The sequence below is a fragment of the Xiphophorus hellerii genome, chromosome 5 (assembly GCF_003331165.1).
Source record: "Xiphophorus hellerii strain 12219 chromosome 5, Xiphophorus_hellerii-4.1, whole genome shotgun sequence".
Classification (NCBI taxonomy): Eukaryota; Metazoa; Chordata; class Actinopteri; order Cyprinodontiformes; family Poeciliidae; genus Xiphophorus; species Xiphophorus hellerii.
The window spans coordinates 28,353,894-28,366,203 of record NC_045676.1 but is presented as its reverse complement, the minus strand read 5'-3'; the positions used below and the strand labels follow the sequence as shown (position 1 = coordinate 28,366,203).

The 12,310-nt window shown below is 37.8% G+C and overlaps 1 protein-coding gene across 2 annotated transcripts in view; it reads right to left on the bottom strand.

The window, feature by feature from the left end:
* LOC116720298 (voltage-dependent T-type calcium channel subunit alpha-1I-like) overlaps positions 1 to 12,310 on the bottom strand; it is a 209,908-nt gene that overhangs the window by 47,872 nt on the left and 149,726 nt on the right. For both annotated transcript variants that reach the window (XM_032563460.1, XM_032563461.1), the window contains 3 exons: positions 9,600 to 9,723; positions 8,331 to 8,399; positions 1,485 to 1,663 (listed from right to left, as the gene is read on the bottom strand). In XM_032563460.1, the coding sequence (XP_032419351.1) occupies positions 1,485 to 1,663; positions 8,331 to 8,399; positions 9,600 to 9,723 (372 nt within the window). The remainder of the gene's footprint in view (positions 1 to 1,484; positions 1,664 to 8,330; positions 8,400 to 9,599; positions 9,724 to 12,310) is intronic.

Below are 12,310 nucleotides of genomic sequence, written 5' to 3'. Positions count from 1 at the left end.
CCTTCAGTGACAGGTTCCTCTCACTGGGTTGTTCAACTGAGAGGATTAAAAACTCCTTTGTTCCACAGGCCATTAGGCTTTATAATGCTGCTATCTGTGGGAGGGGAAGAGGAGGGAGACGAGGTAACTAGTATTTTAACATATTTAAGCACTTTTACTAGACCTCTTTTTAGTGGTAATATATTTATTTATTGCATTATTGTACCTTTTATGGATGTCTCCAGCTGTACGATTTTAATGCTGTGTGGATGTGAATTAATGTGTGAGCAACAGATAACCTCAATTTCCCTATGGGATTAATAACGTTTAACCTAACCTAACCTTCAATCGTCAGCAAATAGCTCCAACAAAATGGATGCTAGTCTGAAGAGTCAGAGCAATAATTAAAACAAACATACAAACAAAAAAACACTACAGGAATTTGGGGAACAAGCCTGAATGACGTACCAAGTTTATTTTTCCACTATGGACGATGAGAAGGAGAGTAAAGACAGTAAGATAAACTCCAGAGTCATTATTAGAGAGGTCAAAACAAAGAGTGGGGTCTTAAGAGTCACAAAGTCTCCAAGATTTTGGTTTCTTACTCTTAGATAGAGCCATATTTCTATTTCATTAGTCTGTCTGTTAGATCGTCTGTTGTAGCTCATGAATTGAAACCAGTGCTGTGATGGCATTTTCCTTTTTATTTACATGATTGCACACAGAATAAGAGCGTGACAGACCTAGAAAGAAGATAAAAAAAAAAAAAACTTGCACTACAAAGGAGACTTTGAGCTCAGTAACAAAGAGGTAGTGAAGGGGAGGAGAAAGCAGTTAACTCACTGACTTTTACCCGCTCCGAGTCAGACCGCTCTCTCTGTGATTGGACCTGTGATGGACTGTCCAGATTGAACCCTGACTCTTGTCTAGTGTCAGCCCGTCAGTCTCCAGGCCCTCCATGACCCCGGAGAGGATTAACCGAGTAAAGATAATAGATGGACGGACAGATAGCGCCATGTCTGGCAGACGAGTCCCAGACTATTTTTTGCATGGCTGGGAGCAGTGGTTGGAGGTGGTGGTCCGGCATGTTGCCTGGCAACTACTCAGAGATGAGTTGCTATTTTTCTTTACTAAGCATTTTTTCTAGGTAAGACTTTCGACAGACTTTGTAGTATTTAGGTAACAACAAGCTTATATTGGACAGTTGAAGTGCTACACTACAAAAACACCAAGTGTCAGTATTTTTAGTCTTTTTTTTTCTAGTGCAAATGTCTTATTACACTTGAAATAAGACGAAACAATAGCTATCCTTGTTTTAAGTAAATAATTCTTTAAGACTGATGAAAAAGTACTAGTTCCATTGGCAGATAAACCTACTTACAACAAGATATTTTCCAGATGTTACAGGGGAAATAATACTTTTTCATCAATATCAGGGTAACAAAAAAAAAAAAGAAAGGATCTGATTATGGCGATGGGCTAAATTCTGTCCATTTGTCACTAACCTGAGAGGCCGTAACGTCCTGAGCAACCGGAGAACGCGCAGGACTCCCAGGATCTTAGCGCCTCCTGCCATTGACACGACAATATCAATCAGAGACACAAAGACCAGGAAACCGTCCAGGATGTTCCAGCTGCTCCTCAGATACGCCGTCTCTCCCAGGTACAGGCCCATGGACACAACCTGGGGGGAAAGCGAATGGAGACATGACCCACATGAATAGACGACTCATCAGACACATGGGATCTTTGGTGTTTAATGTGTTGTAAAAATGTATGAGCTAATTTACAGATTTCTTCTGTTTTTGGTTTTGGCACACTTCAATGTCACACAAAGATAACCAAAGCAAATGCATAGAGATGTTCTAAAAAACACTACCTTAAGTGTTTTCACAACAATTAAAGTATTGTTTCTGTCTAATAATTTGTGTTTGTCAGAAACTGGCTAAACATGGTCAGAAACATGGTAAAATGAAATTGTTCTTAAAAACATTAACTAACTTTAATGAACTGATGAAAAGAAGTTATTTATACCAACATGGACCTGTGAGACAAAGTAATTTAGGATGTGAAATCTAAAATTAACTGCAGTCTAGTTTTTTTGTGTGTTTTTTTTGTAAAGCTCAGTTAAATTTAAGCCATTTTTTCTGCTCGACTGCCAAGAGGACACTATTCAGCTTTTGTTTACAAAATCTTCTTTAAAAGGGGCAACATTATGTGTTTTTCTGTCACAGTGTCATTTTATAGCGCAGTCAAGTAACTATGATAACCTTCAGTTGTTACAAAAATGCCGTTCATATCAAATATGACTTAAAAGATATCTGATTTCATCATTTAACGCCTTGAAATTGGGCCTCTGTCTCTTTAAGAAAATCTTACACTTTCTGAAACTACGCTTTCAGGAAGTCATCACAGCATGCCTCCTCCATTGACCCTTTAACAACATTGTTATCAGCATTTCAATGAGAAGTAGCTCCTACAATTAAAGGTGTTTGCTAATTGCTGCTGGCTAGTCTGAAGGAGCAGAGTGGGAAAGTCAAGAGGGAGGACTGCTGCAATGTTCTGTAGCGTACTATAATAACATTATAACATGATGTAAGACTCAAAACAGTTGATTTTACATAATACTGCCCCTTTAATCAAACTTCTCGATACTCATAGGCAAAAATAACAAAGATGTGGCTAAACTGCCGAATGTTGCATATTATCTCATTGCTCTGATTTAATATAACAAACTCTTGCTCCAGCAGGGACTCAAAGAAAAAAAAACATTTCAGTGCAAATTTTTCAGAGAAAAACAGAAAGACGCTAGGCTGAGGGAAGTGTGAGACAGCTACCAGTCAGTGAATTGAAAGGCAGAATTCAGGTATGATGAAGAAATGTACATAGAATAAAAGTGAAAGATGGAGTGAAAGGAATGGCAGATACAAGACCAAAAATAGAAGACGTCGTCAGAAACATGTGAAATGCAACTTTTTCTGGGGTGTTTTTGTAGCATTTTTATGTCCCAACAAAAATCTCAGTGGAATAAAATGACAAAGAGGAGTAACAATTGTAAATCTTTATAAAAACTAAATAATATTAATATGTTAATATAATTACAAGTATACTATATGTATCAAGTGATGTGGAAATAAGTCAGAAGCATTTCATTGACATATGACCATAATTGCATCATTGTGTTTGTTACTGTTCTATAATATAACCTTTTATAAACTTTCACACCACGAGAATAACAGTTTGGGGTTTATTATTTTATTTTCATTTCATTTCATTGTGACTTTTTGTCCAATTCAATTGATCTTAACTAGTTTTTAGAGTGTGTTTGCTAGTTTTCATTACTTATTAAATATTGTTTAGCTTTAGTTTTTATTGGTTACAGTGGTTTTAGTTTTTTCATACTTTGACCTTTTTTAATTCAGCAACTAAAAATTAACCAAAGTGTAGTATTGTGATTATGGATGCACATATTGGGTAATGAACACTCAGATGACGATACCATTTTCAAAAAATGTATTCTATTATTGTTGAACAATGAAATGAAATTCAACTTTTGCAGTCGCCATTTTGCAGACTAGCGTAGCCAGCAGGAGTATGGAGCGTCGTAATTTGTCAGCAGCTGATGTAAACTGGTTGAGTGGATGAAATAATATCTACTTTACATCAGTTTGAAAGGCTGATATATAGATTCATAAATATAAAAACAAAAGATATGTCTATAACTTCAGCATGTTTTAGTTAGTTTTATTATTTTATTGCACAATTTAGTTCCAGTTAGATACAGTTTTACCCCATTAGTTACAGTTTTTACTTATTTTAGTAAACGGAAATATTTTTTCAATTTCAGCTTTCATTATTTTGTTAGCTTTAACAAAATAAATACCAGGCCTGAGTTGCATTTACCGTAAATTTAGACAAACTTGTGAAAAAACTTGCACCACCATGTCACGGGCAGCAACAACAGCCTTGAAAGAGAAGCTTCCTTGTCAAATAATTTTCAGGCAGAAATTAAGAAACAAAACAAAAAGCGGCACGTCTCAGAATGGATCCATCCAGATAATAGAACATAGGGTTCAACAAGATAGGCCTTGTTAAGAACCCTCCAACATATTCTAAAAAATGTCTTCCAAAAAAAAAAAAAAAACTTAATCTTTCCACACTGATCCAAACTGTACAGCAGTACGTCCAAGCCACATCCCATAAATCAGGTTTTTATGTTTTGACAGCGTACATATGGAGTTATAACATGTCTGTTCTGTTATTAATAGCAGCCTGGTTATACTGAGGTTCCACTGCTACTATTGGAATGCCTCTGGATATAAATAAAGCAGATTAAACATCACCCCGGTAACATGATTCATTGGACGTCTGGCACTTCAATGCCAACAGTGACAAAGGTTACCTCGCGCTTTTCTTACTCTGTCGGTGGTGTGACACGCAGAGTGTGTCACAATAAAGTCACTTTTAGATTGCAGTCAAACTCCGTTTACAGTCTGATATTTCAGTCATCCCTGCTATTATTGGACTTGCTCTTCAAGTGTTTTTTCAGTTTAAAATGGGATTACTTGCGTCTGCGATGCTAAACGGTGACTTCAAAATGATTCTACTGGACTGATGAGAACAGCATATAATTTTACAGATTGCCTATTGATATTTCAGCGGTGGTTTGAATATAAAGCAAACCTTAAATCGAAAGTACTATCAACACACACCCTACATAGAGAAAGAGCCCCCCACACCAAAATCATCATCTGCCACCCTTCAAGGATAATCAGCTTTTGACAATGGATGGATGGATAGCTCAAGTAGGAACTGGAGACTTTCTCACTATTACAATAAATTTATTCATTTGAACCTGGCTGAACAGAATTTAAAACCAGTACTTGTTAAGGGTGAACTGGAACGACATTGAAACGAAGTTTCAGAAGAGCTCTTTGGGAAATGGCAATCATTGTGTTCGCCGTATCCGGCTCAGTGACTGTGGCACGGCTGAAAAGCAAGACACCAGGCCGTCTTTTTGATCTAATTTCTTTCAGCCTAATTTATTCAGCTTCTAAGAAAATCTAATGATGCAGATCTGAAGGAAACCCAGACACGAAATGGCATTCATCAGAAATCACAGCCTCAGCCCTGGAACTCGAAGAAATAGTTGGAAGGAAGCTGAAGTTACTCATGATGCGTTTAAATGGAGTCTAATGCCCGACACCAGCAAACATATTCTAAAAAGCTAGGGTCTTTAAAGATCTTAAGACAGTTACATTTGCTTTAGTGAGGAAGGCTCTTCATGTGAGAAAAATGTATATCTTGGAATTTTAATAAATAATCACTTGAAACAGGGAATTTAGAAAACTGATACGCTCAAAAGAAGAAGAAGAGAGAGACACTTTGTCCCACTACTAGACTGGGCATTGAAATTCTGCTTGATTATCATCTCTCTTCACATCTCCATCTGGGCTTTCTGCCATTAACCTATATTCCTCTGGTAGAATTTCAACCGTGCCGATTAGTGAACAGAAGAAATTGTGCCTAAAGATGTCAATCTTCTGCACTGTTTCAGAGTTGTAGTTTGCCTGTAGTTTTGGCAAAGGCAGCAGAGGAAGTGAACAAAGCCGTTCAGTTCCTGTTGGCCACTCCTCCAAATGCTGAATTACCATTAACAGCCATCTTGTTCGGCTCGGCGTTTCTCTCTTCGCATTAGAGGACGGTTATTTACAGCACAAGTAGCTTCCAGTAAGCTTCATAGCATCAATCTGGTGCATTGCATAAGTCACAGCCAAATGCTAACAATTAGGTAAAATTTTAAACTTCAAATGGAGTTCATGCCTACAGAAAGTAATTGTTTCTCAAGAGCTGAGGGGCCAGACCTTCTGCACATAGTGAAGCATGAAACAAAGGGCCTGTTTTTACCAGCCTACCCCACTGACACTTTCATAAATCCTTTTTACAAGCTTCTTCCAATAGTTTGCTAGAATTTTGTCCCATTCCTCCTTACTGATCTGGTGGAATTGAGTCCTGTTTGTGGGCACTAATATAAAATACCTTTCTACTCTGCCCATAAATTTTCTATGACAGACATTTTTATGGTCACTCCAAGAAACTGGCTTTGTTGTCCAATAGCCAACTAAAGTAGTGAGCTCAGGGTCACAGGTTTGCTTGTTTCCCCCTTTTCTCCCCTGCAAACGTAGCAAATGGTCGTTATGGTGAAACACCTTAAAAATTACATTTCAACAGATCACACAACATGTCTCAGAAGTTATTTTTCTCCAATTAATTTGTAAACTGTAAATAAAAACAAGTAATATGAGCCTTTTACATTATTTTAATATATTTTGAGAGATGCCTCAGTAATTATTTCTGCTAACAACTTCAAGTTCTATCAGTATTTTTTTCCACAGAGGACACAGTTACCACAATAATCATTTCTCTATCCTGGTTTAACAATTTCTTTTTTTCTTAGAACGAGCCACTAAGTGAGCAGCTGCTGACTTTAACTCTACATACTGAGATTTTCTTTGCCATACAGAGCAATTCTGGACCACTATTGTTTTCTCAAACTTCCAATCAGGAGTCGCACTAAACCTGGTTATGCTGGAGGGTTTCTGATGTGACATGGAAGTGATTTCTTTGCACTGTCACCACCTGCTTGGCCCACCTGAGGTATTGCTGGGAAATCAATAGTTTAAAGCTTCTAACTGGGCTTTTTTACATAGAGGAATTGTCGTAGTAAATGAAATTTGTCTGTCTTGTATTAAAGCTTTCAATTTTGTGTCATTGTGTGAGTGTGATTTTTATTTATTTGTGCATTTCTGTGTAATCCATTGGATTGGACCAGGTTTCTGAGTTGGTGCTTTCAGACAAAACTAAAGTGAATTAAACTGAATCTGAAGAAAGTCACAAGTTAGACGGATCGCACAGCAATGTATATGTATGATGCAAGAAAAGTAGTAGAAAGAGACTCGAAACCAGATCAGAAAGTGCAAATGGAGCAGCAAATTGAAAGATGATAATGGAGCTACTTTGATTAAATTACCAATTGGGAAAATAAAGAAAGGGATACAAGACTGCAACCAGCTCCATCCAGCAGTACCAGTGAACCATACACTGTCACAATCTAGGTAACAATCTGCTACACTTGCCTTCATTATCCATAATTATTAAAAAAATCATTGTAGGATTTATACTGGTGCAGAGAAGGCCTGGAGACTCAAAGATCTTAATAATGGACGGTTTAATGTCTTCTACAAGGCAAAATGGATAAATCAGAAAGCGTGTGTGTGTTTTTGATGGGAGGTTAGGAGTGGCTGAAGGCCAGCTGAAGAATTATAGTCTTCTAATTAAATTCATTATCTAGTTGCCCATCAGTAATGATACAAGTGCAACGGATTAAAACACCAAGAGTTATCAGTAAAACCGACAGGAGGAGCTAAATAGGAAGCTAGAGGATAAACAGTTAGGGAAGGATCCACCTTTCCCGATGGATAGATGGAAGACAAAAAAGGGTTGTCAATCAGATGATACAGTAAAAGAATGCCCAGAACATCCAAGTTCCAGAACAAAATTAAAAAGGTAACACTAGCTAAGTTTCCAATGTGCGTGAGTATTTGTCTATATTCTGCCAATGTGGAAAAACCACAATTTTGCAATTGCGGTTTTTCCATAAAATTAAAATCACGTGTGAATAAGTTTGTTCATGCGATAAGTCAATAAAAGTCATGGCAGCGATAGATGTAAACAGTTACATGAGATATATTCATAACTCAGCCGTGGCGCTCATCATCTATCAGCCAATCAGAGAAGATGTCAGCATCTTATTCAGGCGTTGGAGCGACAAGCCCCTTAGAGAGGGGAGCAGCTACATATGTGGCATTTTGGGGAAATTGTAGTCGGCCATTTTGCAGAAAAGCTGCAGATTCGACATTTTAGAATGACACAATTTTTGTGAGCTGTCTGGTGGAGCCAGCTACAGATTGTCTGAAAAAACTAAAACAAAACAAAAAAATGATCATTCTTCTTCCTGTTGTTTTCTTCTTTGCTGTTTTTGCCAGCACTAGCATGCGGTTGTTGATCATGTTACTCGTGTGATGCACAAAGTGCTTCAATTGCAGCTTTGCAAAATACACCACAAAAACCTTTCACTGGAGTTTTTTCAAAATTATGTTTCCATTAAACAAATGTGGTTTCATAATTTCAGTTCAAACATTTCTATATTTAATAGGAACACATTTTGTTTTTTAAGACAAAAAGAAATGCCTAATGGATTTAAGATAATGTGTTAAGAACTAAAATGACAGCAAAACAGGCAGAACTACAGCAAAAACAATATAAGAAAAAAAGAGTTGGAAGCATTTTACCTTGACCGTCATCTCTGCGACAAAGATGGCCGTAAAGATGTAGTTTGAAAGGGTGAGAAACAGTCTTTCCTACAGTGCAAATAGACAATAGAAATAGTTTGATGGATATACATATATAAAAAAAAGGAAAATAATTTTTATTCTAATTGTTTGATACAGTTTAATAATTGTTTGACCCACCTAGAAGGTTCAAAGCAACAAAATATTCAAAACACACTATAAATGTTAACCCTGTGCTGTGCTCTGAAGCCTCTCTGACAGGAGTTGTCAGAGAACAGCGATTTGGATCTTAAACTTGCCAGAAGTGTTCAGATTCAATTTAATTGCATCACTTGCTTGAACGAACTGCTCAGCATCAAATCAAAATACACCCAGATGCCAGAACATAATGAACTGTTGAAAAACGTAGGATTGTTGAGGAACTCTCTTAAAGAGCGTTCATGAATTAGATTATTTTTTACATTAATAAGGTCCATTAAACTGGATTGAATCAGGATCAGGAGCGAAAACACGACTCCAGTCAAGGGCTGAAATCAATGGTTATTAAAAAATACTCCAATAAAAGCATAAATAGTCCATGCTTTGGATGTATGTTGTGTTAAATGGTTGAAACAATAATTTTGTCTTTTCTAGAGTCATTTTATGTACAATAGTTGGGTTGACTTTCCTTCTACACGATAGCAATTCCAACTTTTACTATTGAAACTTTTACTAAGTTTGAACTTCAAAATCACATGTATTTTAAAAACTTTAAAATACAAGTAGCTATTTGTAGCTAGACGCTCCTGTTGCTAACAGCTACTGTAGCTAGTAGCTTCTGTTGTAGCTAATGTATCAAGTAGCTACTTGTATTTAAACGCTGTTAAAATAGAAGTGATTTTAAAGTTCAATCAAACATATCAATAGTAATGCTATTTTGTAGAATGAAAGTCTACCCAACTTTCCCTCTAAATTTGTGCACAGCTAGCTAGTGCATAAACTAGCAGGCTAGCTAGTTTAGCTAGCTAATTTGTGCATTAGCCGTGCTAGTTTGTGAAGAGTGAGTTAATAGCTAGTTTTTTCTTAAAGAATCAAACAGTTAAACACTTAAAGAGTTCATTTTATCATGAGTCTATTTTGTCTTTATCAGATTGGTATTAATTTGATGCTTTTACTCAATCTGTTGTTCAGCTCTGAAAGAGTCAATAAAATCTGGCACTACATATTTAACACTGCAAAATTTACTGCGTGTAGAGAATAATAAGTAACGGTGACAATTATTGTTCTTACCAGGCTTCCTTGAAGTATCTTAGGCCTTTCCAGAGCCACTGTGATGCAGTTGAGGAAGATAAAGACCAGGACCACGTAATCAAAAAGCTTATGAGCAATGATGGACTGACAGAGAAGCCTGAATCTGAGAGGACAGAGATACAATAATAGTATTTTAGTGCTTCACATAGATTTTCAAAAAATACTTTTCAAATTCCAGCACATGGTTATGTTTCAGTCTAAATATTAGCAAAACATCTCATCATGATATATTGTATTATGTGTTCTGTACTTATGTTTCAGATGACGTGCTGTTGTTTGGTCTTTTGTTGCTGACGTTCTCAGCATTGCCCAAAGGTTTTATTTTGAAAAATAAGATTTCTTCTTCTCTGTTTACTTCCTGTTTTCTCTGTCTCCTATTGTCTTTGGGTCACTCATGTTGAGTTGTGCTCTGTTTTCTGTGTGTGTGCGTAGTTTCTGTTCAAACTTTCATTCCGTTACATCAGCGGTCTGTAACTCCAGTCCTGAATTACCTCCTTGGTATTGTCAGCAGTTTTTGGAAAAGCCTGGTTATCGCCTATTTATTTGATTCAGGTGTGTTGGAGCAGGGTTGCAAACAAACGTTGCAGAACAGTGGCACTCAGACAACTGGAGTTGCTGACCCCTGCATTGGATTTTTGCTCTCAGATTTCTGACTCAGCTGCTTCTGCACCACTATTCAGTCTCTTGTCTGCGCCTCGTCACAACAATCATCTCTCCTGGTTTTCTTGGTCATTTGTTGGATTCATGTTCCAACTTCCAGTTCTAGTTTTACTAAAAGTTAAGTCTATCATTAAATCTCTTCATTTTGGATCTATTCCTCATCTTGCCTGCATTTTACATCGAAAACACATGTCCAAATTGAGACCTATGAGGCCTTCGCAGAGTGGTTGTGATTAAGTTAAGCACGCAAGAATAATTATTCCAATCAGGTGACTTTCGAAGTTGACTGCATTGGGTTTTTATAAGAAATATAGGAATAATGTAGGTTAAATACCAGTAAAACTTCTCAAATCATATTTGTAGAAAAACAAAGAAAAACATTTACTTCTTAATTATGTAGTTTTGTTCTACTTTATCCATTTCATAGTTCTTAAACAGTAATTATCTTAGTTATTTTTCTTTCTTTTTCTTCAGAATCCATGAACAGCTCAAGAGTATAGGAAATTACCAAGCATCTGTCCAATTACTGTACAAAGTATTGCTTTGGCAAGCTTGGCTTCATTTTATTCCGAGCAATTAATTTGATCTTTTGGGTAAAAAAAATAAAATAAAATAAAACGCAAAAGTTTTTGAAAGGAAGGGAAAATCTTAGGAGGATAAAAAAACAAAAAACAAAGCACTGCACTCGGAGTTGTGCTTCTCCCTTTCTAGAAAATTAGACCCGGATCATGCCCACAGTAAGTATAAGCTGAGAACTATATTAACTTCATGCACCACGAGAAAGCCATGAGGTGCTTGCTTTGTGGACATAAACTGCAGACTTGAGGAACCTCGCGATACCTGCTGCTGCGCTTCGGCTGAGGAAATCAATTAGCTAATCTGGCTGCCTTTCCTGCAGACCAGGATACGCTGTCCATCGACTTGGGGTAGCTGATGACGGGGACAGGGTAGCCATTGAGGCACTGATAACAACCATACAACCCACCTGGGTGGCTCATTCCTCCGTTAGGATGGATTCACACCAGCCCTGTTTAGTCTGTTTAACCAAACTTCAGCAGGTTTGCCTGGGAAGTCCAGTTCGCTTGGCGAGGCATAACAGAACTCTGATTCGGACCAAAAAAAAAAAAGGGAACTCTGGTCCGCCTACAAGCCTCGGTCTCGATTCGGCTGAAGTGAACTCCACTTCTTTTTTTTATGGCGGTTGGAAAGCAACGTATTGATGTGCCATACCGCCATCTACAGGAGTGGAGTGTGGACCGGGATGCTAAATGTATATTACCCCCTGCCCAAAACAAACAAACAAACAAACAAAAAACCCCGAAGTGAACAAGTTTTGAATGGATAGGACTGGAGACCTCTCCAAAAACAGGAAGTGAACTATAGTGCAGGGCATTCTGGGTAAATACAACCAAAGCAAATCTGTGAGTCTAATGCTAAAGGGAGAAATGGCTTGTGGTGTTTTGTCAAAAATAAAAAACAAATCCTACAATCGCCAAAATCGAAAGCCGCTCCATTTTGTTTCTTATATTTTGTAAAGAAGGAAATTGTGCGGAGGCTTTCATGTCGCTTTCTTCAGTGGTTTTTGAAGCAGCGCCACCACAGGTGAGGAAGTGGAAAGGTTTTCCAAAGAGATTGGTTTGTTTGACAGTGCAGTGTGAAAGCGAATCGCAGAAGCTGAAAATCTAAGCAAAGGTCGCAGGGTCAGTCCCCAATCGAACCGAGTCTACCGGACTATCCGATGTGAAATCACCACAAGTGTGTCTTCTTTCCCTGTTTCTAGCTCCACCCGGGTCGACTTTTAACACAAACATACGCAAATGCCTACACACACAAACCCAAGCGTGCAAAGTGGAATGAGGCATAAACAAGGCAAAGACGTACATATGCTCACACACTCCCACACGCGCATATGCGGAGCCCCTCTGAACAACAACAGGCAGCAAGTTATTACCAGAGATGTGGCTGAACAAGAGCGCGGAACACAAAATGGATGCTTGACAGATGGCACCTGCCGGCGTGCCAACACACCG